This window comes from Larus michahellis, chromosome 20 (genome assembly GCF_964199755.1).
Source record: "Larus michahellis chromosome 20, bLarMic1.1, whole genome shotgun sequence".
Classification (NCBI taxonomy): Eukaryota; Metazoa; Chordata; class Aves; order Charadriiformes; family Laridae; genus Larus; species Larus michahellis.
In genome coordinates this window covers 7,660,272-7,684,865 of record NC_133915.1, presented here as the reverse complement: position 1 = coordinate 7,684,865, position 24,594 = coordinate 7,660,272, and the positions used below count along the sequence as shown (strand labels likewise).

General features: G+C 63.9%; 3 protein-coding genes across 7 annotated transcripts; 2 read left to right on the top strand and 1 right to left on the bottom strand.

Annotated features, from left to right (window-relative positions):
* Nucleotides 1-4,982: 4,982 nt before the first annotated feature.
* Nucleotides 4,983-10,454, bottom strand: BAG4 (BAG cochaperone 4). 2 transcript variants are annotated; one of them, XR_012584288.1, is made up of 5 exons: nucleotides 10,347-10,454; nucleotides 8,093-8,353; nucleotides 7,552-7,788; nucleotides 5,557-6,486; nucleotides 4,983-5,461 (listed from the first exon to the last, which is right to left on the bottom strand). XR_012584288.1 is itself a non-coding variant. In XM_074563737.1 (4 exons), the coding sequence occupies exons 1-4, from the start codon at nucleotides 10,422-10,424 to the stop codon at nucleotides 5,983-5,985; spliced, it is 1,080 nt and encodes a 359-aa protein (XP_074419838.1). In that variant the 5' UTR covers nucleotides 10,425-10,454; the 3' UTR covers nucleotides 4,983-5,982. The 2 variants fall into 2 exon arrangements, 1 of the variants encoding a protein (XP_074419838.1); XM_074563737.1 differs by having other exon boundaries at nucleotides 4,983-6,486.
* A 120-nt stretch (nucleotides 10,455-10,574) lies between these two features.
* LSM1 (LSM1 homolog, mRNA degradation associated) lies at nucleotides 10,575-13,946 on the top strand. The gene is made up of 4 exons (XM_074563744.1): nucleotides 10,575-10,704; nucleotides 11,366-11,434; nucleotides 12,356-12,471; nucleotides 13,419-13,946. Exons 1-4 carry the CDS (start codon nucleotides 10,659-10,661, stop codon nucleotides 13,587-13,589), a joined length of 402 nt encoding a protein of 133 aa, XP_074419845.1. The 5' UTR covers nucleotides 10,575-10,658; the 3' UTR covers nucleotides 13,590-13,946.
* A 354-nt stretch (nucleotides 13,947-14,300) lies between these two features.
* On the top strand, nucleotides 14,301-24,146 carry LOC141733402 (G protein-coupled receptor kinase 5-like). Of its 4 annotated transcripts, none has more exons than XM_074563732.1 (16): nucleotides 14,301-14,318; nucleotides 19,917-20,012; nucleotides 20,131-20,243; nucleotides 21,018-21,095; nucleotides 21,291-21,391; nucleotides 21,465-21,557; nucleotides 21,642-21,705; nucleotides 21,790-21,930; nucleotides 22,009-22,199; nucleotides 22,275-22,312; nucleotides 22,511-22,600; nucleotides 22,695-22,903; nucleotides 22,987-23,124; nucleotides 23,207-23,344; nucleotides 23,440-23,571; nucleotides 23,672-24,146. In XM_074563732.1, exons 4-16 carry the CDS (start codon nucleotides 21,057-21,059, stop codon nucleotides 23,777-23,779), a joined length of 1,482 nt encoding a protein of 493 aa, XP_074419833.1. In that variant the 5' UTR covers nucleotides 14,301-14,318; nucleotides 19,917-20,012; nucleotides 20,131-20,243; nucleotides 21,018-21,056; the 3' UTR covers nucleotides 23,780-24,146. The 4 variants fall into 4 exon arrangements, with proteins under 4 accessions (XP_074419833.1, XP_074419830.1, XP_074419829.1 ...); XM_074563729.1 differs by lacking the exon at nucleotides 14,301-14,318 and adding an exon at nucleotides 15,295-15,440; XM_074563728.1 differs by lacking the exon at nucleotides 14,301-14,318 and adding an exon at nucleotides 15,295-15,440 and having other exon boundaries at nucleotides 20,991-21,095.
* The last annotated feature ends 448 nt before the right edge of the window (nucleotides 24,147-24,594 follow it).

The following is a 24,594-nucleotide window of genomic DNA, read 5'->3' as shown; positions in this document are numbered from 1 at the left end:
GGGCCCGGCCCGGCCGCCAGCGCAGGCCCCGCTCCGGCCCCGGCGACCGCCCAGCCCGGGGCGGCGTCCCCGGCCGGCCCGGCCCACGGCGGCGTCACGGGCGGGGCCAGGCGCGGAGAGGCCTGCATCCCTGCCTGCCGTCCTGCCTCCGATCCTGCCTGCATCCCTGCCTGCATCCCTGCCTGCCATCCTGCCTGCATCCCTGCCTGCCGTCCTGCCTCTATTCCTGCCTGTATCCCGGCCTGCCGTCCTGCCTCCAATCCTGCCTGTATCCCCTGCCTGCCATCCTGCCTCTATTCCTGCCTGCATTCTCTGCCCGCCATCCTGCCTGCAACCCTGCCTGCATTCCCTGCCTCTATTCCTGCCTGCATCCCTGCCTGCTGTCCTGCCCGCCATCCTGCCTCCAATCCTGCCTGCATCCCTGCCTGCTGTCCTGCCTGCCGTCCTGCCTGCATCCCTGCCTGCCGTCCTGCCTCCAATCCTGCCTGCATCCCTGCCTGCTGTCCTGCCTGCATCCCTGCCTGCATCCCTGCCTGCCATTCTGCCTCCAGTCCTGCCTGCATCCCTGCCTGCCGTCCTGCCTGCATCCCTGCCTGCTGTCCTGCCTGCATCCCTGCCTGCCGTCCTGCCACAAATCCTGCCTGCATCCCTGCCTGCCATTCTGCCTCCAGTCCTGCCTGTATCCCTGCCTGCATCCCTGCCTGCCGTCCTGCCTCCAATCCTGCCTGTGTCCCTGCCTGCATCCCTGCCTGCCATCCTGCCTCCAATCCTGCCTGTATCCCTGCCTGCCATCCTGCCTCTATTCCTGCCTGCATTCTCTGCCCGCCATCCTGCCTGCATTCCCTGCCTCTATTCCTGCCTGCATCCCTGCCTGCCATCCTGACTCTATTCCTACCTCTAGTCCTGCCTGCAATCCTGCCTGCATCGCCCGCCCACCATCCTGCCTGTATCCCTGTCTATATCCCCTGCCTGCCATCCTGCCCACCATCCTGCCTGCAACCCTGTCTGCAATCCTCCCTGCGATCCTGACTGCCATCCTGCCCGCAGTTCTGCCTGTATCCCTGCTTGTAATCCTGCCTGTGATCCTGCTTATATTCCCTGCCTGCAGTCCTGCCTGTATCCCTGCCCATGGCGCTGCCTGTATCCTGTCCTGCCTGCAAGCCCTGCCTACATCCCCTGCCCACAACCCCTGCCTGCATATCCTGCCTACAGCTCCTGTCTGCAGCCCCTGCCCGCGGCCGCAGCTCTCGGGAGGGTTGCGCAGCCCTTGCGGCTGGCAGCGGCCCAGGTGGATCCACACCCAAAATCCATCGCAGGCAGGCGATGCCAGCGCTAATTAGGATTCTCTGGCCTAAGTCTTGAGTCCAGGACGGTCATTACGCCCCTGAGCCGGATGCGGGCAGGCAGGGGCATGCGGTGTCGGCACAGCATCGCTGGGAAGCACGTGCCTTGGTGCCAGCTGCCTCCCACGTGCAACACAAACACTTGAGCATAGGGTGCTCCACAGCAGAAACCACGAGATGCTGATTTAGTGTTTGTTTTTCAATCCTTATGTGCCTGTTTCGCCTCAGTGGAGATTGAGAAACCCTTTTCTGATGGTTTATGCTACTCGTAGAAGTGACAGGGCAACCCCGGAATAAGAGTTTGGTTTCTGCAGAGACGAGCCTCGTGATAAATACAGAGACATGCTTTCTAATCTGGGGCTTTGTGGTGTGGGTGGATGGTGTAAGATAAACCAGTTGCCAGTAATTGTCATCCCTGTGCTCACCTCCACCGCGGCAGTTACTGGCTGGGAAGACTGAATGGCCAGAAGTGCTAAAATCCTCAGTTTTGCATCTGTAAAGCAAATGGCTGCAAACCTTGTTGGTGCAGCTTGGCCTGCGCAGGGCCCGCGCCAGCTCGGTGCTGTCACAGCTCCTGCCCGCGCCTCTGCTGCAGCGTCTCTCTCCTTTCAGATCGCCGTCCAAGCCTGACCCACTTTGGTCCTGCTTTGAAGGAGACAGGAGGCGGTGGGGACACGGTGGGGACGGATGCGGTTACGTCAGCGGGAGCGTTCTGCAGTGGTGCGGAAGGTACAGCCCGGCCCTCGGCTCGGCTCAGCTTTGGGGGAAACACACAGAACCCACCATCCGCCCCGGGGACGCAGAAACGTCGGCCGCAGCCGCCTCTTCTCACAGAGCTGTTCAAATAACCAGCCCCGCTGAAATGATAACCTGCCATTTCGGCCCACTTTGTGATGTTCTTTCCTGTGCTTTTCACTAGAGTTTACATAAGCCTCTGCCAAGTCCTTCCCACATGCGGGGAATTAAACTCCGGAAGAGGAAATATTGTAAAGGAATACGTTACCTCGATAGGTTCAGCACCAAAACACCAGAGAAGAAACCCACCTCCCTCCTTCCTCCCAGACTTTGGCTTGTGTGCCACGCACATACTTTCAGTTTTTCCTGTGAAGAGATAAAGGTATCGTTCTTACCACGTCTCCCCAGCGGGAAACCTTTGTCCCAGTCCACAGAGCGCTGGTGATACAGCAGCTGAGCGTGTGGGTTTTTTCTCCTCTCCTGGCTGACTGCATTGCAGTGCTACTGAGTTTGCAAGGTATCAGGATTGCTCCACGCTCCTCCTCGCACAGCTCGAACCTACTTACCTCTTTTCCCTGGCAACTGGCAGGGGAGGGAAATGACTATTAGAGCAAACAGGATGCCATAAACAATACTGTTTTGTTCCTGGTGCAGTTCTTGCTACTGAAACAAATACAGAAAATACAGTTTCAGCCAGCTCCACAGACTCCAGCCTGACTGAAGCTGGCTGCTGGCTGCTTCTTTTCACGTACCTGTAAGCAGTGATTTGCTGCAGCACTTCTGCTGGTAACGCCACGTCCTCAAAAAAGCAGCAGGGCTGACACATCAGTGCCCTGACTGTTGCCACCTCACCCAGGTGACGGTGGCAGAAAGAGGTGTGAAGCCCACGGGTAGCGGGAGGGACACTTGCCCCGGGGCTGGTGGCCGCGGTGCTCGGGGAGCAGCTCTCGGAGTGTGGGGGGTTAGAGCTCGGCTGCGGTTCTGCCCCTTCTTGGGGCGCTTTGATAAAGGGGTTGATCCAGCAAAGGCGGGGAGACCCTGCGGCTGGGAGGGGTGTGAAGGAACCTGCCGGCGCCGCGACTTGTCCTTTACAGCTCCGCGGGCTGTAGAAGTCAATCCACGCTGATTGACAAGCTGAAGGATTCCACTTTCTCTGCTGAAGTAGGACTTGCACCACCTCTTGCAGCAACAAATTTCAGACTTTGGCTAGATCCTGCCCAAAGGGAATCCAAACCTTTATTTCAACAGCCATGCCAACCAAATAAAAAAACAAATGTGGTAAGAGAGGATGGAATGAGCTCTTTGGTAATTCCCTGGAGAGCACAAATGCAGTGAGACTGTGGCCTGGACTTGGTGCCGAACCTGAAATGGCCGGAGAGCGAAGCGTCAGGGTAGGGTGGTCACGCTTTAATCGGGGCTGGCTCCACTCCCCAGTATGAGTTACGGGATCAAACGTGCATCCGCCTCCAGCAGAAAGGAGAGCCTTCCAGCCAGGTACGGGTGGTTTCAGAGCGCAGCCGTGCCCTGAGCACCAAGGAGAAGTGCAGCAGAGGCTGTTCCGCCCCCCGGCATCACCAGTTCTCTCCTCCCGAGCCCCCCTTCGCCCCATGAGAGCACAGCCACCCCCGCAGCCTTTGCCTGGGGCAGAGCGTGGCTCAGGCTGCTGCCTGCGTGCTGCGCGCACCGCGGCTCTGACGGCTGGATTCGGCACCTCTTCACTTCTCCAGAATGCGACAAGTTAGGTCTCTTTACATTCCTTCTTTATTTTTTCATCTCCTTCATAGCCTTGTACAGCCAAGCCTTGCAGGGCATGCTAAAGGATCAGAAGGGCAGGACGCGGTAAATCTGGAGTTGAGTCTGCTAATGATCCTGCAGCACAAGGACTCGGCTTTCTGCCCCCGCACCGAGCATTTCTTCAGAGTGGTTGATAGGTTTTGTTGCTCATATTCCCTTTCAAAAAAACTAAATGAAGTTATTACTGTATCAGGCTAATTCAGTGAACCTGCAGCAGTCTCTTGGGAAAGATTTCAGGACATTAGAGGCAGCATTTAACAAGATTTTCAACCATATGATAAACCGAAAAGGGTAGAGACACCAGAGTGCTGCTCTTCATTCCTCTGGATTTAAAAAGCCACTGGTAGCAAGGCTGGTAGTGTGGAAATCATCTCTACCACGAGTATTTTCACAGAAAGAAACAAACCCAAAGCACGGACTAATTCCTGGAGATGCTGCCGACACTGCTGCCTTTGTCAGAGAAAGAAAGGTGGCATCGACTGGGGCTGGGTATAGTGACAGGGCATCGGTCTGTTTATCTGCTTTATCTCCCAGTACAGCCACCCGTCCTCAGAAGTCGGATTTCATGCTGTATCCGAAGGAGGGACAGCCTGGCCCGGCTGCTCACTGTCTCGCCAGAGGACGAAATAAAATAGCAACCCAGCATTTATCCGTCCCAGGACATTCAGCTCTTTCCTGGCTCACCTCGGCCGGGGCTGTTTTTGCAGGCTGACCACTGCACGTGATGCCAGACACATCCAACCAGCGGCAAAGGTCAGTCCCGTGCGCGCAGCCCCGTCTGGGAATGGTGTGGGATCTGCCGGGTGCCGTCAGGACAGGGGCAGCTGTCAGCCCGCAGAGCCCGCGGTCAGGGCACTCCCAGCCTCAGGCACGCCAAGACCCCTTCCAGACCCGTCCGGACCCCGACTGAAGGCTCCTGAGGCATCTGCACCGCGTGGGAGGTGATGGGGGACACGGTACCCCAGCACCCCCAAACCAGGATCCTCGGAGGTGACTTGCCTTCATCCCTAACCATCGGCCGCTGAGACTGCCTGGCTGTAACCTGCATTGGTTAGAGTTACACAACCTTGCCCACGGCTTCTTTTTAAAGAAAAGAGACTTTGAGACGTCTTAATTACAAAATAACATTTAGAAGTTGTCAGGGTTTATTACCTCGTCACACACAGTCATGATTCACTTACCATGTTGTAACCAGGTTAACAGCAGGCTGAGCCGTTCCCCTCCGCGTTGCGCAGTGCCACCAGGGTGGCATTGCAGTGGAATACAAAACTTGGCAGTACGTGGAAGGACGTTACAATTAAAAAGTGGATTTTCACCCAAGTGACCTGGAAAGCGTTTCCAAGCGTCCTGCCGTTTTGGGTTGCTCTGCTCCGACATCGTTCCTCGGCTTGTCCCTCTCCTTTCCAGTGGCAGAACGGAGGTTTCCAGGCTGTGTTCCCATGTCCACGGGGGAAACCAGGGACTGGCCCTTCGCGACAGAGGAGGAACAGCATGACGTGACATCTGCTTGCGTTGATGGGCTGCCAGCGTGGTCCCTTTCTGCAGCACTTCGGTGTAGCTACTTGAGTGCACTAAAACCAAGCAAAACCCTACAACGACACACAAGTTTTTATGGGAAGAAGCTGAAGCTGAAAAGACACACAGTGACTGACAAGCCCAGAGTCTTGGTTGTGGCTGCACGTACCGTTGTGACCACATCTGAGAAGTTTCAGCTGCGTAAAGAACTGCTGCGGCTGCAGGAGGCACCCAGAGATGGGGGCTGGTTTGGGGAACTTTGTACAGTGATTCTCTTCCCGCTGATGCAGAGGATGTGGATTCCCATGGAGACCCCTACAGCGTAAGCACCTCGGGTGGTTCTGCCTTTCCAAGGCCTGGAACAAACAATTCCGTTTGCTGCTTTGGACCTCTCTTAATTTGTCCATTGCCAGGTTATTGGTTGGGGCCGGGCTGCTGGGTTGGGGGGTTTTTTTGGTGGTTTTGTTTGTGTTTTTAACCCAGGGCTTATTGCTATTCCATTGTCAATAGTGCGTAGCAGAAAGAGATGAGATTTAACAGAACTAAAACTCTTTGGAACCTCAGCAACAGACTGTGTGTTGGGGCTGATGTGCTTTCACAATCCCTTTCTTTCCAGTTTTTCCAGTATGGCCTGAATTCTGTGGACGGACTCTTTCCTGGCCTGCCGGACACTGTCCTGGCCACCAGTCTCGATGGAATCCAGTTCCAACAGCAGCTTCGTCAACATCTCCTCCAGAAGCCGGTAGGATTTATCTGTCTTTTTTCCTACAAATTCATCCACCTCTTGCTCCAGCTGTTCAGCCTCCGCCATAACGTGGAGGATTCTCTGAATCTCGGGCTGGATGGCTGCGGAATTTGATGAATGCTGGTCGCCGGGTTTAAAACCAGCCTCCCGGTTCCCGGCTAAAAGCTTCCGAGACGCGCTGTCATACATTTGGGGCTGGGCGCTGTACTGCACCTTGGGGTTGGAGGGGGATGGCTTGGCGCTGAGCGGCGTGGCTGGCTTGTGGTCATTCATGGTCCCAGAGTGCTGGTGATGGACATCGGGATAGTAGTTGTGTTGGTTTGCGCTTTGCTCAGGTTTGTCGTAAGCACTGTCCTACAGTCAGAAGGAGGAAAAATCTTTAAGTGCATTTCCCTTAAAGCCAGGTCTTTAATCTCTCACAAGAAAGGCAGGCAGGGCTGAGGGAACGGGGTGGCAGGTGACACTGACTGCTTTGAGGTGTGAATGCCTGGGAGGACAGGGCAGACCGGGTTAGGCACGATGTTACTGGGGATCTGGGCAGCATTTTCTAGACTGTCACACACCATGACATCATAACACATCACGGCCCCGTGGGCTGGCACCCCGTGTCCTGCCAAGCGGGCTGGTTTCTGTGAAAAGTCCCAGAGAGGGACACGGGACCCACGCTCTTGTCCCAGGCTGTTAAAGAGCAGATCCCTGGCAAGAGGCACACGTCTAGAAGAAACAGCGTGAGCCACTGACCGCTCGTTACCCATCAACAGGGGAGATGCTAAATAGATTTCAACATGGTCCCCTTTGGAGAAGACGTTTCTCTGCAGGTAGCACTTTCGAGCTGTTCCCAAATAACAGTAGCCCCCATCCCCGTATCCCCACATCCCCCATCCAGGCTGCTGCTGCCCAGGGACCGAACCTCTGGAGAATCATTTCACTCCTGCTTAAATCCAGAGGAACCTGAGATGAACAGACCCCACCAAATGCATCACTTCCTTTAATTTTTTGCTTAAATCATTCCTCAGTAGAGGATGACTGTGCCCAAACCAAGCACTTGCAGAGGAATACCAGAGTCTGCAAACTGACCCGCGGGTCTGTCCCGCACCCTGTGCTGCAGGATTTCTGGCAGCATTTGCTGCTCGAGAGAGAAGAACTGGACAAGCAAGACAAGGTCTGTCCCATTTCAAGACCTGCCCTGGTACATCTGGTATCTCCAGCACCTTTCTGGAATTACAGCCGTGGATTTTGCTATGCAAATAGGAGATTTTGCTGGCAGTACTCTGGATACCTGCTGCTTTGTTTCCACCTAAAGTAACTGTGCTTGGAGAAAGGGGCATTCCCAGGAGACAGAGGCAGGCTTTGAGGAAAGCCGTACAATCTAGGAGGTCTGACAGCAGCCGGGAAGAACTGCAGAAGCATCAGCCGTACCTTTGAGTCCCATGGGGAAGGGTGGGAAGGAGCTCCGCTGCCGGTCCAGTGTGGATGGGATTCGGAGACAAACGGGTTCCCGTGTGCTGGAGCAGCCGGCCAGCCGTAACGGGGCTGCACCCCATAGATGGGGGGAGCCCACGTATCCTCCGGGGGTCTGGGCTGTGGCGGAGGCCCCTGCGGCGTGACCCCGGGATTGTCTCCATACGGATACTGCGGGATGGGCATTCCCGGGGTCTGCAAGAAAAGGGGGGGAACACGTTACCCCCGGAGTCACTCCAGACGGCCCTGGGAATAGCCACAGCCTCAGCCTTGGTGCCCGGGTCCTGCTTTCCCAGCCCACAAGCTTGCAGAACGGGGTGACTACCAGTTTTTACAAGAATAAAAGCAGGCAGGGCAAGCTGCCGTTAGGACCCGCGAATCCACCGCAGGAGGCACTGGGGGCTTTCCCTCTGCTGCGGCCCCGTAAAACAACTTCTTCCATCCTGGGAAGCACAAGCCCAGCAGCTGCACCGACGGCGGGGCTGGGAACGGCTCTTACCTGCGGTGGGGAGTAGCCAGGAACCTGCTGCCTCCGGAGAGAGGACCCCTCGGCAGGGCAGTCCGGCGGGGCGTAGCTCCAGGGGGGAGCGGGCGACGGGGGCCGGTACATGCCCGTGGACTCGGTGGGGTAGGGGGTCCGCGGGGGCCCGGAGCAGTAGTACCCCCGTGTCTGCGGCAGGCCGGCGTAGTGCGGGGCGGCACCGGGAGCCGGAGGGTATGGGGGGCTGTAGGCTCCATTTGCGTAGGGAGAATCCATGGCCTGGAGAGGAGGGAAGAGCAGAGGAAAGCGGATGGGGCATGGACACAGGGCAGGGGGGCTCCACTCCAGCCCAGCACAGCCCGGGGAAAGATGACTGTCCCTTCCTGCAGCATTTCACTAGGGGGTTTCTTCGCCCCCGAGCTGATTTCTCCCAGTTTTAGGTTTTTCCTGCTCCAACGTGGCTTTCTGTTGGCCACTGTCAATAAACGCTTTGGTCCCACCATCCTCACAGGACACTTGGGCAGTGTCGGGGGCATTACAGTGGGATGGATTTGCCTGGATGGTGGGAAGAGAGAGGATACACCGATCTTAACCACGCTTTGCACATAAGCCCTGCTCAGAAACCCACGTAGAACTCCTCACAAGCCTGAACCTCTTTGGAGCTTCAACCACGTCGGTGTAGTCACCGACCGGTGGATGAAAAACACTCCAGGAAAGTTTGTTTCCTCTTTCGTTCTGCAAACAGAAATGATGCAAACAGACGAGATCTACCAGTTTTGGGGCCGGGGGAGCAGGGTGTTGCAATCCCCGAGCCGCAGGTCGTGCGGCAGGCGCGGGAGCGGTCGGGTTTGACAACTCGTCGTGTGAAAGGTCTGTACGCCCAGGACGTTAGTGAGGATTTATCTGAACACACTCCAGCAATCAATGCGTATTGAACATGAGCCTCCATCTAACCGTAGCGGAGATAATTAAGCATTGGGATTTCAGGATGACTCCCTGTAGCTTTGAGCAAAGCAGTTTTTTGCCCGCGAGCTGTTTGACGGAGGAGAGATTGTATCACCTGTGTGCCGGGATTTATGAAAGAGCTGGATCAAACCTACACATCCCATAGGATTAAAACGAGCCACAGTTATGTCTGGCCAGCAGACAGCCTCTTTGGAAAGAGAAAAGCCTTTCCCTTCACACAGTATTTGCGCAACGGCCCCTAAAAAAAGCTATTGCTGCAATAAAAACAACAAATAATAGAGTCGGGAAGAGCAAGTCGTGGGGTGCAGCGGGGCTGGCTTCTTTCCCCCCCTTTCCAGCTTTTTCCCCCCCTTTGCCCCACGCTGCTGGCGCTGTTCCGCTGGCGGGGTCTGTGGCACAAATGTCAGCGCTGACGCGGCTCCAGTTTTGGTGTGCCACGCCTGGGAAGAGGGGGACGCGGCAGTGGCCGGACCCTCCAGCCGCACACTGGCTCCGGGGAAGGGGCAGCTCCGTCTGTCGGTGCAGGGCCGGTTAGCTGGGACCAGGACCCGGTGCAGGGCCGGTTAGCCGGGACCGGGACATGGTGCAGGGCCGGTTAGCCGGGACCTTGTGCAGGGCCGGTTAGCCGCAACATGGTGCAGGACCAGTTAGCCGGGACCAGGACACGTTGCAGGGCCGGTTGGCCGGGACTGGTAACCGGCACAGGGCGCGTTGGCCACAATGCAGTACAGGACCGGTTAACCAAGACCGGGACCCTGTGCAGGGCCGGTTAACCAGGACCGGGATCAATCCTGCCCGGCAATGCCCAGCTCCCAGCGGTCATCTCGGCATCAAACCAACCGAGGATGGCGGCATGTCCCCCGTGAGCTCTCCATTAAAACACGCGCCCTAGAAATGTCACCTTGAACTGGATACGAAGGTAAAACTTTACCGCGTTCACCATTTCGTGGGGTTTTTACCCAGTTCGAGACACCGGCCCAAGCCCGGTGGGGTGGGCGGGTAGATTTTTAATGCAAACGGATCTTTTTGGAAATCGAGCTGAGAAAAATAAGGAAATGAGACTTTAGGAGGGAAGAGACGAGAGTAAAGGTCCGGAGAGCGCGTCGCGGCTCGGTGCCGTCGTTCCCCCGCCGTTGGGGCCGGGTGTGCGCTGGGGGCGCGGGGCTGACCCGCACCGCCGGGGCTCCGGCCTCCGGCGCCGTCCCGATGGCCGTGCGGTGGGCGTCTCGGCTGCCCGTGCGCGGCGAGGCAGAGCCCGGGGCCGCAGCCCTGCCCGCCCGTCCCTCCCCGCAGCCCCCGCCGTTACCTGCGCGGCCGCCGGCGGGCGGGGGGACCCGGGGGGCCACGGCGGGCCCGGCTCGGCGGCGCGGTCGCGGGGCTCCATGGCCGCCGCCCCGCCCCGTCCCGCCGCCAATGGCCGCCGCCCGCCCCGCGGGCCAATCGGCGGCCAGGCCCCCGCCGGCGATGACCAATCAACGGCCGCCCCGCGGGCACAGCCGGCGCGGCTTAAAAGGGCAAGCGCCGCGGTGGGCCCCGCCCGGCGGCGGGGCGGTTCCGGGGCGGCGGCGGCGGCACCGGCGCATGGCGGCGCTTCCGCTGGGGGCGGCGCGGCGGCACCATGAACTACATGCCCGGCACGGCCAGCCTCATCCAGGATATCGACAGTGAGTGCGCCGCGGCGGCGGAGCCCCCTTCCCCGGGGGCACCGTTGCCCGTGGGGGGTCGGAACCCCCGTTCTCCGTGGGTGCTGCTCCCCGTGGGGTGGTTGGACCCTCTCTTTCCCCGTTGGTGCTGCCCCCGCCGTGGGGAGTCGGCCCCCCCCGTCCCCCGAGGGCTCTGCTCCCTCGCTGCGGGGTCGGACCCACCACTCTCCGCCGATGCTGCCCCCCGTGGGGGGCGCGGACCGCCAGCTTTCGTGGGTGCTGCCCCCTCCCGCGGCCGGTCGGACCCCCCCTTCTCCGTGGGTGCTGCTCCCCATGGTTGGTCGGACCCTCTCTTTCCCCGTCGCTGCTGCCCCCGCCGTGGAGGGTCAGACCCCCCGTTCTCCATCGATGCTGCCCCCCGTGAGGGGGTGACGGACCTCCAGTTTTCGTGGGTGCTGCCCCCCCATGGGGCAGTCGGACCCCCCCTTTCCTCGTGGGTGCTGCCCCTCCCGTGGACACTGGTCCCGCGTGGGGCTGCTACAGGAGGCATCCTCGCTCCCCTTCGCGCTGCTGGGGCAGTTACCCGCACATCACTGGCCCCCCCCAGTGTGTGTTGTGGGGTGGGGGGTGTCGATGCCCACGCGTGACCATGGCTGACCCCCCCCCTCTCCCTCTTTCGCAGAGAAGCACCTGGTCCTGCTGCGGGACGGCCGGACGCTCATCGGGTACCTGCGCAGCATCGACCAGTTCGGTATGTCGGCACGGGGGGTTACTGGGGGCTCCGGCTGGGCTGTGGGCACGCTCCAGTGGCAGCCATGTGCAGGGGCTGGCGGGGAGGAGGAGGAGACCCCCACCGAGCCCATTGGCGTGAGCAGGGCGATGCTCCAGCATCCGTCATGGCCGTGCTTACCGGAGCAGCTCCCGTCCCAAACAGTGGCGTAGCAGTAAAGAGGGAGTTTGGGTTTGGCGAGAGCTCCCCGTTCCGTGGTACCCTCTCAGCCTGTGTAACGAGCCCATTGCCTGCTGGTCCTGAGCACCTTTCCTTGGCTAAAACCATGAGTTTTAAAAGAAAGCAGTTTAGTTGTGCGCAGAGGGAGGTGATTGCGGATTGTATTTTTAGAGCATGTTTGTGTTGTGGATTAAACACCCGCCTGCGTGTCCTGCCAGACTTGGTGCTTCACGGAGACTTCTCCCAGAACTGGGTGCTTCCCCCACTCCTGACTGCGTCCAGGATTGATGCTCGGCTGTCTCTTTTTGGGCACAAATAGCCCAGGACACGTGCGGGTGATGTTTGTGCTCGTGATCAAGTGCCTTGGTCCTTGCCCGGAACCCGCAGCACCAACAATGACGTTGTCTTCTCTGCTGCCATCGGCACGTGGTGCTTGGGTGGACTCGGGCCCCGGTGGTCTGGGCTCTCTGCCCTGCTTGCTGCCGGGGGGCAGAGGCTGCCTTGCAGCGCAGGCGCTGGTCCTGCTGCTCCCGAGGTGCTGCATCCGTCGCATTTCAGCCGGGGAGACGGTCGGTGCCTTCAGTGATCCGGCTCAGAGGCGTGAGAGCGCTGGTGCCGTCGCTGCTCTGTGTTTTCTGCCCGGCTGAGGGGATGAGACGGTCTTTATAGTGGGAAAACACAGCGAAATGTGGATTATTTTCCTCTCTCTCTTGATCGCTGCAGCAAACTTGGTGTTGCACCAGACTGTGGAGCGCATCCACGTGGGCAAGAAGTATGGGGACATCCCTCGAGGCATCTTTGTTGTGAGAGGCGAGAACGTTGTGCTGCTGGGGGAAATAGTAAGTAAGCGGCTCCCTCTGCCTGCTCCCTGCCTGCTCCCTGCCTGCTGCCGCGCCGGGACTGAGCTGGTGGTGTTTGTGGTGACGTGACTCCAAGCAGCGCTGCCGAGGTGGACACTGGAGCTGGGTGTCCATCTGTCTGCTGTGAAACGCAGTCACTGTCTCGTTGCGGGGCTGGAGTTTGAGCCCCCTCCTGGGGCCGGTCCAGGCTGAACCATCACGAAATGCTGCCGTCTATCCGAGGGCGGGGGCAGAGGTGCCGTCCCGCGGCTGCAGCTCCTCTGGGATGACACGGGGAAGCCCCGGCCTGTGTGTGGCATTGCGGGAGGGTGTCATTAGTGGCTGGCTGTGGGGCTGTCACCTCCCTGCTGACTCGGCAGCAGGGGACACCATCCGGGATGGGCTCGGGAGGAGTCGAGCACTGTTTCGCTTCGGCCCTTCGGGCTGAGCTCAGCCCGGCTGCGCCCCGGGAGCCCCCTCCCATGGGCGCTGACCCGGGGGGAACCGGAGCATTCACAGGACCAAGCCCCCGCGCTGCCTTCCAGCAGAGAGCCCAGAGTGGGGGGGGCAGCCCTTGCTACGGCTGGTCCCCGCATCAGGAACTGTCCCGCTCCGGTGACATTGGCAAGAGCGATGGAGCACATCGTCCGTGGCGCAGCGATGCCGCTCTCCCCGGGAGCGTGAGGCCAGGGGTGCCTGTGGGAAGCGCTCGGAGGTGACGGAAGCCCAAGCACACGAGGGATGTGTGTTACTATCCCAACAGAAACGGGAGTGCAGATCTGCCCCGGGCTTTTCCCGTCTCTGCTGGCTTTTAGCCCCTCCAGACCGGCTGCTGCTCAGCGGAGGCGATGTTGGCCCACGGGGGGCAGAGCCCGGAACACCCCAAAAGCAGAGCCGCGGGTCCTGGCGGCCGCCTCGCGGCGCTGAGGGGGCTGTTTCTCTTGCAGGACCTGGAGAAGGAGAGTGACACGCCTCTGCAGCAGGTCTCCATCGAGGAGATCCTGGAGGAGCAGCGTCTGGAGCAGCAGGCCAAGCAGGAGTCGGAGAAGCTGAAAGTGCAGGCGCTGAAGGAGCGGGGCCTCTCGGTCCCGCGCGCGGACACCCTGGATGAGTACTAGACGTGCCGCCCCTCGGCCCTCTCCTCCGCGGCAGAGCGAGGGGTGCTCCGTGAGCCGCCCGCGCCTGGGCAGGTCTCTTTGGAAAGGCAGTTTTTTATTTTCAGATTGTGTTTTCTGTGGCGCAGATAACTGTTAAAAAAAAAAAAAATAATAATCATGCCTTTAGTTTCTCCTTGCGGAGAAGGAGAGAAGGCGATCGGCCGCCCCAGAGGCGGCCAAGCGCGCTGGGGAGCGCGAGCGTTTGTGTTCAGGAGGCAAATCGCTCCGTCCTGTGGGTTGGTTTGCCTTTTCCTCCTCCTGTGACTCTGGGTGAGAGTTTTCCTTGACGTGTAAATAAATCCTTGATCTCAACAGCGATGGATTTGCCTGTGTTCGGGACCTGAGGGTTTCCCCCTCTCTTGGGACGACCACGCTCCTGCCAACTCTTGTCCCTGCCTGGTGCTGCGCAGGGGGGAAACGGGACCCTCGGTCCTGCCGCGGGGTGGGCTGGCATCATGGAAAAGCTTAAGGATGTGGCGAGATCCCTCCCTGGGATGGGGAGCAGGGCCTGGGGACCCCCCACACCCCAACAAGGGCCGTGGCTCTCTCCAGCTGGGCTGCGGCTGCTCCCCCACAGCTGAGCCCACTAATTACCTGCTGATGAAGATGTGCTGCAGCTGGGCTGGGCTGGCCTGGGGGGCAGCGGCTCCTTGCCTTGGTGCTTTGGAGGAGCCGGTGTGGCTGCGGCAGGTAGGAGAGTCCTTTGTGTCGAGCTCGTCCCCGTGCTGTTGGGGGCGTTAGGTGATGGTCGAGGTAGTGGTTGGCGTTGGGTTGGCTTTGGGCGGCTGCTGGGCTGTGTGAGCTCCTGTGTGGGGCGAGGAGGGGGCGAACGTGGGCAGCGAGCGGCGCGGGCTCCCTGCGAAACCTCCCGGCTCCTTTCCCCGCAAAGCAAAGCTCTTCCTCTTGGGGAAGGGGGGGACTCGGGGGGGGGGGGGGGTCGCCACGAGTGGGTTTTCTCAAAGTGGCTCATGTCCCCGCAAGGATGAGCCCTGCTCGGTGCGAACGGCCGCCCTCCTGGGAAGCCATCAGCGGGGGCTGCCCCCTCCTCCCCCCCCCCCAGCGCTTCCCTGCGCCCCTTCTCACTTTTGGGGAGAAAAATGCATCTTCCCTGTTGCGTTTGCTGGCGTGGGCCGGAGTGGGGCCCTGGGAATTTGGTGGTAAAAAAAGGCGTAAACAAGGAACTGCAGTTTCTTGCTTTAATGAGGAGAAAACCCCCCAAAGGCTTCAGGAGCCGGTGGCTGCCGCAGCCGGGGAATCTCCGCCGGGAGGAGGCGGATGGTTCGGTTTCGTTGTTCTGCCGCCCCTGGGGCTTTGGGGGGGGGATTGGGGCGGCGGGAGGGGGCTGCCCTCCCTGGGGCTCCGGGCTCCCGTTTCCCGGGGGAGGAGGAGGAGGAGGATGAAGGCTGTTCAGCTGCCGGGGGTCCAGGGGTCGGTGCCCCCCTCCCGGGGGGCTGCAAGGAGCTGGTGCCGCCCGACCCCCAAACCCGGCGGGGGGGGGGGAACGACACACGGGACACCCCCGCAGCGGGGTGTGCGCTCCCGTGCGGCGGGGCGCGGCGCTGCCCCTTACATAAGCCCGTGACGCCAGGGGGCGGCCCGTGACGTCACGGCGGTGACGCACCCCCCCCTCCCCTCCTCCCCCCCCCCCCCCCCGCCCCCCCGGAGGCGGCCGGTTGCGGCGGGAGGCGGCCGGACCGCCCCGCGCCGGGCATGGTGTGCGGGCGGGGGGGCTGCTCCGCCGCCCGCCGCCCCCCCGCGCCATGGAGCTGGAGAACATCGTGGCCAACACCGTCCTGCTCAAGGCCCGCGAAGGTACCGCGTCCCCCCACCCGCGTCCCGGTGTCCCGTCCCGCTCCCCGTTCCCACGCCGCATCCCGCCTTCCCCCCGCCCCCCCCGCATCCCCCTCCCAACGGGCACCCGCGGCACCCCCCGCCGTCCCGGGCCGGGTGGGCTCACCCCGCTTGGCATCACCGAGCCCCCCGGGAGGGGACGGCTGCACCCCGCGCCGGGGGACGCGTCCGTCCCACCCGCCCCGCGGACCCGGGGACGTGGGGCACGGAATTTAAAACGCAGTTTGGGTGCCGTGTCCCCAAGCCCTGCGTGTGCCGGGGCGCCCCGGGCTCGGGACGTGGGTCGGCCGAGAGCCCCTCCGTCCGTCCGTGCCAGCAGGACGTGTCTGGCGTGGACGGGGCTCGCGCGAGCAAAACTTCGCTGGTGCCAGGACGGCCGGGCGCAGGCCTGGGCGAAACGGGCGCTGCCAGGAAAAACATGGCCCTGCCGGTGCGGCGGCGGAGACGGGGTGCTGCCGGTGCCACCGCCCCGCTTGGAGCCCCCCGCCAGCTGCTGGGGTGAGGCCTGGGGGGCGAGAGGCTGCGGGCGCCCGCGCCCCTCCAGAACCGGGGCTTGGCACGGGATCCCGGGGGAGCGCGGGCGCCTTTTGTTTGCTTTTGGTTTCCTTTGGAAAACCGGCGCCCTCGTCGCTGAACTTTTGTGACCGAAAAGCAAACGGCCCCAAGAGCCACCGGCGCAGCCCCACGGGTGAGGCGGGGGACGGGGCGGCTTGAAGGTCACCCCATATTATTATTTTTTTTGCACATCCCTGTCTTCCAAAGGTTTCCTTACCCCTGTCGTGCTGGATTCCAGCAGCACCGGAGACGCCATGGGGCCGGCTCGTACATGGGGCCAGAGAGGTGCCGGTGCCCTCGCCGGGGAGGGAGAGGTTCGGCATCGGGGACTTGGGGCAGCCGAACTGTTGGCACCGATGCTCCCTGCTGGGGGCTGGCCCCTGCTCCTGTGCCATGGGATGCACGACGGCCGCCCATGTGAGCCGAGCCTCCTTGGAGCCGGAGCCGGGGGTTTTGGCCTGGAGGGCGAGGGGGGCTCCGCCGCCACGGGCACCAAACGGGTTAATGTCGGTGTGCGACGGCTGCGAGAGGCGCCGGAAGCCGGGAAGCGGAGCGGGACGAGGGCTGGGTCCAGCTTCCCTCCCTGGCGGCATGGGGAGGACCGGAGCCGTCCTGGTGGAAAGCTGAGCCCCCACTGACTGTGGCTGGGGGGTCCCCACGCTTGGGGGTCGCGGGTCGGCCTCCTGCTGGGGGCTTGGTGGGGTCTGGCCCCTGCACCCCATAGCAGCCGTCGCCGCCGCCTGTTACTGCATTTGGCCAAATTCCTCCGTCCTCGGGGTGCGCTGGGGGGGTCACATCGTTCCTCCCCGGGCTGCTGCCGCCCCCTGCGCCCCTCCAAAGGGGCTTGCCCAGCTGTGGGCTCGTGGCCCTTCCTGCTGCGCATCCGGGGGCTTTGCCCCCCAAAAAGGTGGTCTGGGGGGGCTGGTCCCCCCGCCCGGCCCCACGAGGGCTGCAGGGGGCTCTGGCTGGCTGGACTCCCTGGGCTTTGTGCCCAGCTCCCCGCTGGGGCCGCTGGAGCTTTCGAGGGAGAGCAGGTGTCCCCAAGGGCTCCCGAACCTCCGGGAGCCAAAAGGGCTTCTCCGCCCGCGGAAGTGCCCGGGATAAAAACCCGGCACGGGGGAGATAAGAGGGGTTGAGTAAGGCTTTATGGCTCACCGGGACGGGGGCAGCCGGGTCCGTGCCTCGCCAGGCATCGGTGCCATCGCACCACGCGCCGACTGGCGGTGGGGGACCCGGGGGGGACACGCTCCCGCCTGCCGCGGGGCTCTCGCTGCCGGCAGCTTGTGTTGGTGTAACACGTCGCCCCGCGTGCGCCGTGCCGTTTGGTACGTGGGCTCCTTTCTGCCGAGGAACGGCTTTATTTTGCTTTCCGCAGCTTTTCTGGTTGCCGTGGTCGGCTCGGCAGCGTCGGTGGCCTCACGGGGGTTCCCAGCACGGTTCAACCGGGGGAAGCAGGGCCGAGGCCAGCACCAATTCCTCATTTTATCTTCCCTGGTGGGATGCCCCGCCACGGCTGCTCCCTGCATGTCCCCATTCCCGATGCCCTGACGCTGCGGGAGAGGGGATGGATGCCACCGGCGTGTCCCTGTCACTGCTCTGCTGCCCAGCACCAAGGGGTCTGCGCTGGCAGGGGGGTGGCTGTGCCCAGGACCCCCTGCAGCCCCATGCTGGGCCAGGAAGGGCTGCCAGCCCTTTGTGCGGCTCCGCTGGGATCCTGCTCCGCCCTGGGAAACTGAGCCGAGGGCAGAGCCGCTTCCGCAGGGGGCTGCGGGCGGCGGTGGGGGACGTGGGCCGGGTGGTCCTGCCCTGCAGCCCGCTGAGGCTGGGGCTCGCTGCCGGCGCTCGCCCATCCCGTGGGTGCCCTGCCTGCGCGCGTACCGGCGGTGGAGACGGCAGCGATGTCTCCTGTTCTGGCCGGCGTGGAAAAAGCAGTGGAAAGCCGCCTGGGCTGCTGTGGCACGGGGGGGACCCCACTTCCCGGGCCCAGGGCCGTGGGGTGCAGCCTGATGCTCTGGGATGAGAGGGGGGAGCCGAAACCCCCGGGAGCAGCCGTGTGTGGCCGGAGCAGACCGAGCACTCGCCGGGGCTCTCGCCTGCCCAGGGAGGCCGAGCCAGCTCCGCACAAGGATTGTGTGTATTTTTCCCCCCCCTTTACTTGGAGGTCTTTGGGTCTCGCGCAGGCTCTAGCTCCGTGTCCTGCTGGGACCCACGTCTCGGCTTCCCTCGCTGCGGCGACCGGCTGGGGTGGTGGTGGCTGGGGGTGCCGGGGAGGGACGAGACGGGTTTTGCTTTGCCCGAGCTCGCTGCAGGTGGAGGAGCGGGTCCCGCTCCGAGCCCTGCTCCCCCTTTGCCCTGGGGCTCGGCGGGAGCTGCCTGGCTCTGCCGCGGGTCGGTTTTGGTGCAGTTTCGCCGGGGGATGCGCTGGGGACGGGAGGTGGACTTGGGACATGATGCTGTGACCCACTCGCCCTGGCCGTGCCGCGCTTGCCACGCCGCAGGGGAGTGGGCCGGGGAAGGAGGCAAAACACGCCTGACTTGAGCCTCCCCGTTCGCTCAGCTCCTCTCCTTCCCTGCTCCCCAGCCCTTCCCCAGCGGCACCGTCCCAGCCCGCAGCGAGCTCCAGCAGAGCCCGGCTGGGAGCGCGTCCCCGGGGGAGATGCGTTGGGGCGCGGGTGATGAGCGTTAATTTATCTTCATTGTCGCAGCAAACAAGTTGGAATTTGGAAGGAGCGCCGTAAAGCGTCAAGTGCCGCGGGATGCTGGGGGCTGGCACCTGCAGTCTGTGGAAGAGGCAGGGAGGGAATGGCGTGGGCAGCATCTCACTGACCCCGGACACAAAGCCGCAGCCTCGGAGCACCCCTGCGAGGCCGGGGCTGCCTGGGCCGCCCGTGTGGGACGGCTCCTGGGGCGGGACCCTGGGAATGTCCCCTCTGCCAGCCACCCGGGGGGCTCCAGCCTGGGCACCGCGGGGCGAGGGGAGCGGCTGCTCCTCTTCCTCGGGCGCCGAGTGCTCAGGACGCTGTGCCGCGGTGTCGGGGTGAGCGGGGTGCCCGGGGACCCGTGCTGTGCCGCGCCGCCACCGAGGCTGCTCCGCTGGCTGGCGCGGGGCTATTCCTGCTGGAGGAAGCGAGGCGATGACGGCAGGAAGCTCTGCCCGGCCGAAACGCCGGCCCCGCCGGAGCCCAGCACCACGGCGTCCCGTGGGCTCGCCTCGGCGTCACCGGGGCCGGCGGCGGGCGGTGCTGGCCGGCCACCAGCTCGGAGCCGTGCTGATGTCAGGTCCCTGCAGGGATGACTTCACGCGCCAAGCATCCGCCCGCGAGGAGCGGCCGCTGCTGTGGGGCCATCCCTCTGCCCCCTCCTCGTCCCCGTCCCCGAGGAGGCAGAGGCCGGGCTGCTGCAGCCCTGCGGGCAGGACGAGGGACTCGGAGGGGAGACAAGGAAACCAGATGTTTACAGGAGGGAGTGATGTGGGGCTTGGGCATCGTTTGGGGAGGAAGCCAGCACCCACCAGGCTCGGCCTCCCCCGGCGCCAACTGATGCCGAGGGGGATCCTATTCCTGCCCCGGCGCGGGGCTGGGGGTGGGGATCCCCTTGGCTGTTGGGGGCGAGGGTCCCCTCGGGGGTCGGAGCCCTCTGCAGGGCTGGCAACGCCTTTTCCCACGTGGCTTCAGAGTTGCCCAAAGCCCTGGTGCGGACGTGTGTGAGCGATGGGTTTTGGGGACCAGCAGTGGTGGGATGGGGGGGAACCCCGAACCGGGCGGCTCTGCGGGACTGGGCAGGGGCTCTGCCGCCCCGTTCCCCCCGTTACCCCCCCAGGACAGGGAAATGACGCCTGTCCTGACAGCCTGACCCCTTCTTCTCCCTCTCCCCCGGCTGCAGGAGGTGGCGGCAAGCGGAAAGGCAGGAGCAAGAAGTGGAGGGAGATCCTTCGGTTCCCGCACATCAGCCAGTGCGATGAGCTGCGGAAGAGCCTGGGTGAGCCGGGGAGGGCACCGGGGACCGGCCGGACCGGCTGGCGGGTCCCGGCGTGGTGGGCGCGGGATGGCAGCACGCACTCGGCGCGGTGCATGGCACGTCCCGCCATCCCTTGCAGAGCGGGACTACGGCAGCCTGTGCCAGAAGCAGCCCATCGGCCGGCTGCTCTTCCGGCAGTTCTGCGAGACGCGGCCGGAGCTCCTGCGCTGCATCCGCTTCCTGGACGCCGTGGTGAGGGACCCCGCGGGATGCCACCGCGCCGGCTCCGCTGGGCCACGCTGACGTGCAGAGGCGTTTTCCCGGGAGGATGGGGCTGGTCGGGGTTTGGCCGAGGCCGTGGCAGGTTGGCGGCGTGAGCCCTGGGGCAGCAGCTGCGGAGCGGTACCCGGGGGGCTGCGGGGGGAGGCAGAGACCCCCCCATCCCGGTGCGCTGCTGGTTTCCCTCTGGGTCGTGCCGGGGAAGGGGGCTCTCGGAATGCCGCTGGGGCGCCCGCCCTGGCCTGCTGCTGGGTTTACCCGGAGCCGGGAGATGCTGGCGGATGGGGAGTAAGAGCCCCATCAGATGATCCGTGTTCCCCATGGCTGAAGGGTTTGGGTCGGGTCCGTGCCCTGCGAGGCTTTCCAGGGCTGGGGGGGCCTCGGGGGGAGCAGTCGGAGCCCTCCAGGCGTGCAGAGCCCCGGCAGCTGCGGGGGGGCTGCGAATGGGAAGCACGTGCCTTTAAAACAGCCCGTTCGTGCCGGCTCTCGGAGCTCTTGCAGGACGTTTTTTCCCCGCTTCTGAATAACCAGAGCTGGGGGGGCTGCAGCGGGTCTGGCCGCCCACCCCCCGTCCCCTCCCCTGCCGTGTGGGAGACCCCCGAGGGCCGCCAGCACCCCCAGAGCCCCCGGCGCAGGCACCTGCCCCTGGGGGGGTGCAGACGGGTCCCTGTCCTGGGCGGGGGGCGCAGGGCAGAGCTGTGCCCGGTGCACTGTCTGCAGCCCCCTCCTCTCCCCCGGGCATCCCAGGCGGACTACGAGCTCTCCCCGGATGAGAAGCGGAAGGAGATGGGGGAGGAGATCATCCGCCGGTTCCTCAAGGAGGAGGTGAGTCCCGGGGGGGCTTTTTTACCCCCGCAGGCAGCCAGAGCAGGATGGGGTGAGGATGGGACGGGAGCAGGGGCGGCAGTGGGGGGGTCCCTTGCTGGCCACGGAGCTGCGTCCCCTCTGTCTGGGCATCCCGGTGGCATCCGTTGCCCAGCCGGGATGACGGGGGGGTGCATCCATCTGCTCCCCCCGCAGTCCCCGGATTTTCTGCCCGAGGTGGGCCAGCCCCATGCCAGCCGGTGCCTGCAGGACCTGCAGAAGAGCCCCTGCAAGGACCTCTTCAGCAGCTGCCTGCGGTGAGTGCCCTGCCCGGGCACGGGCGCCCAGGGGGGCTGAGGGCGGCCCCAACCGTCCCCTCTCCCCCCGCAGCCCCCTGCACGAGTACCTGAGCGGGGACCCCTTCGCCGACTACCGGGACAGCATGTATTTCGACCGGTTCCTGCAGTGGAAGTACCTGGAGAGGTGAGCGGGGAGGTCTGGGGGGGGTCTGAGGGGGTCTTTTGGGGGGGGTCCGGGGGGTGACGTCCCCCGGGCTGTGCGTTTCAGGCAGTCGGTCACCAAGGACACGTTTCGGCAGTACCGGATCCTGGGCAAGGGCGGTTTCGGAGAGGTACGGCCACGGAAGGTGGACGGGGGGTGATGGGGGGCTGGCCGGGGGCTCAGCCTGCATCACCTTGTGTGTCCCCCCCGCAAGGTGTGCGCCTGCCAGGTGCGGGCCACGGGGAAGATGTACGCCTGCAAGAAGCTGGAGAAGAAGCGGATCAAGAAGCGGAAAGGGGAGGCGATGGCTCTGAACGAGAAGCAGATCCTGGAGAAGGTCAACAGCCGCTTTGTGGTGCGTGTGGTGCTTTCGGGGGGCTGGGGAGCCGGGGGGGGGCCGGGGCCGGCGCTGATGGCCGGGCTGGGCGTGCAGGTGAGCCTGGCGTACGCCTACGAGACGAAGGACGCGCTCTGCCTGGTGCTGACCATCATGAACGGCGGCGACCTCAAGTTCCACATCTACAACATGGGCAACCCCGGCTTCGAGGACGAGCGCGTGATCTTCTACGCGGCGGAGATCTGCTGCGGGCTCCAGCACCTGCACCAGGAGGGCATCGTCTACCGGTGAGCGTGGCGTGGGCGCGGGGCGGCCGGATGGGACCACTCCGTGCTGAGCCCTCCATCCCTCTGTCCCTGCAGGGACCTGAAGCCGGAGAACATCCTGCTGGATGATGATGGTGAGGAGGGAGCTGCGGGGTCTGGCGCTGCCCGTGCTCGTGGCTTTGGGGACGGGTCTCTCTGTGCCTCCTGGGGGGGTCTCTGGCTGTGTTTTGGGGAGAACCTGTGGGAATGTGGGGTGGTCCTTCCTTGGGATGCTGCCCTCCGTGCAGGGCACTTTCCCTGGGATGATGCCCTCAACCCCCTCCCTGCCCCAGGCCACATCAGGATCTCCGACCTGGGGCTGGCTATCAAGATCCCCGAGGGCGAGACCATCCGCGGCCGCGTGGGCACCGTCGGCTACATGGGTGAGCGTGGGGGCTGCGCCGGCCGGGCTGGCCGGGGGGTCCCCGTGTCGTGGCCGTGCCTGGCCGCTGACGGGTTTGGGGCCGTGCCTCGCAGCCCCAGAGGTGATCAACAACGAGCGCTACGCCTTCAGCCCCGACTGGTGGGGCCTGGGCTGCCTGGTGTACGAGATGATCGAGGGGCAGTCGCCCTTCCGCGCCCGCAAGGAGCGGGTGAAGCGGGAGGAGGTGGAGAAGCGGGTACAGGAGGACCAGGAGCCCTACTCGGACAAGTTCAGCGAGGATGCCCAGGCCATCTGCAAGATGGTGAGCTGGGGAGCGGCTGGTCGCCATGGGGGGGCCGGGGCTGGCTCCATCCCCCCGCCGTGACCACCCGTCCCCCTCCCCAGCTCCTGGCCAAGGACCCCAAGCAACGGCTGGGCTGTGGGGCCGACGGGGCGGCCGAGGTGAAGCGCCATCCCTTCTTCAGGACCATCAACTTCAAGCGCCTGGAGGCCGGCATCATGACGCCCTCCTTCGTGCCGGACGTAAGGGCAGGGCAGGGGTGGGCACCTGCCGGGGGGGGGACGAGCCCCTCTCCCCCAGCTGACGGCTGTTGGGCTCCCGCAGCCCCGGGCGGTTTATTGCAAGGACGTGCTGGACATCGAGCAGTTCTCGACGGTGAAGGGCGTCAACCTGGACCAAACCGACAACGATTTCTACGCCAAGTTCGCCACCGGCAGCGTCCCCATCCCCTGGCAGAACGAGGTACGGGGGGCGCGGGGCTCCGGGGGGGTCCTGCCCTGCCGCGGTGCCGCCAGCGCTGCCCGTGCCCGTCACCCCCGGTGACCCGACCCCCCCAGATGATCGAGACCGAGTGCTTCAAGGACCTCAACGTGTTCGGACCCAGCGGGACGCGCTCCCCCGACCTGGACTGGAGGCAGCTGCCCGAGCCCCCCAAGCGCAGCCTTCTGCAGAGGCTCTTCCGACGACACGTAAGAGATGGGGAGGTATTTTTTGGGGAGGGGGTGGCCTGGGGTCTTCCCAACGCCCCCCCGGCTCACCACATGCCGTCTGTCTGTCTGTCCCTCGCAGCCGGCCGACTACACCATCGGCACCACCATCCACCCCCCGGCCCCGGCCGCCGTGAACTCGCACCCTCCCGCGGCCAACGCCGCCTGCCGAGCCCCGGCCCCCTCCTGACCCCTCTCGCCGTCCCAGGGGAGCCCCCAGCCCCCCCGTGCCCTCTCAGGGTTATCTTGGGCCGGCGCTGGGGCCGGGGTCCCCAGGAGATGCTCGCCGAGGCGGGATGCTGGCGGGGACGGACACGGGCTGCCCGCGTGGGCAGGGAGCGATGGAGGGACCGACCCCAACCCTGGCAGCCCCCCCCGCCCCCTTTGCCCCAGGCTGTTCTCGGGGGCTCCTGCAGGACCACCCCCGTCCACCCCCCCTGGGAAGGGGCCAGGGCAGGAGCCTATTTCTGCTGCGTTTGAGCCCGTTTATCTTATCGCCAGCTCCGCGCGTGACCTCTGCGGGCGTGGGGGGGGCTGCGGGTTTATCTGCGCTTTCCAAATAGAAACAAAGGCAGCCTTGGAGTGGGGGGACACCCCCGGCTCTCCCCCCAGCCCTGCTGCCGCAGGAGGGACAGGGTCACCCTGACAGAGCCCCCTCCCCGGGCACACGCAGCCTTCCCCGCTCCTGCTCCGGCCACCGCCGTGTGAAACGGGCTCAGAAAAGGGAATTTTTTCAAACGCGGGGGGGCTCTCCTCATCCTCGTGGGACGGCTCAGGGCAGCCGTGGGGTGCCCCAGCCTTGCGCGAGGGGGGGACGTTGCACGTGGGTGTGCAACGGGCAGCATCCGTGGGTGGGGGGGGCTGTGCTGGGGGTGCCCGGGACCCCCCCCCCCGCCCCGTGCCTTTGGGCCCCGGTGAATCTCTTTCTCCGGCGCCTTTGGTTTACATTCGAATCCGGGTTTTGTACATTTGTAGAGAGTTGTAAATATTTGTACGTTTGAGCGC

Bases quoted from the DNA above. Each gene is read 5' to 3' on its own strand.
- BAG4 (XM_074563737.1), bottom strand. From the start codon at position 10,424: ATGGAGCCCCGCGACCGCGCCGCCGAGCCGGGCCCGCCGTGGCCCCCC. The intron at 7,789-8,092 runs GTAAGAGCCGTT...CTTTTCTTGCAG, and splicing joins CTGGCTACTCCCCACCGCAG to ACCCCGGGAATGCCCATCCC. The intron at 6,487-7,551 runs GTACGGCTGATG...TTCTGACTGTAG, and splicing joins CTTCCCCATGGGACTCAAAG to GACAGTGCTTACGACAAACC.
- LSM1 (XM_074563744.1), top strand. From the start codon at position 10,659: ATGAACTACATGCCCGGCACGGCCAGCCTCATCCAGGATATCGACA. The intron at 10,705-11,365 runs GTGAGTGCGCCG...CCTCTTTCGCAG, and splicing joins CCTCATCCAGGATATCGACA to AGAAGCACCTGGTCCTGCTG. The intron at 12,472-13,418 runs GTAAGTAAGCGG...TTTCTCTTGCAG, and splicing joins TTGTGCTGCTGGGGGAAATA to GACCTGGAGAAGGAGAGTGA.
- LOC141733402 (XM_074563728.1), top strand. From the start codon at position 15,389: ATGGAGCTGGAGAACATCGTGGCCAACACCGTCCTGCTCAAGGCCCGC. The intron at 20,013-20,130 runs GTGAGCCGGGGA...CATCCCTTGCAG, and splicing joins TGAGCTGCGGAAGAGCCTGG to AGCGGGACTACGGCAGCCTG. The intron at 21,392-21,464 runs GTGAGTGCCCTG...CTCCCCCCGCAG, and splicing joins CTCTTCAGCAGCTGCCTGCG to CCCCCTGCACGAGTACCTGA.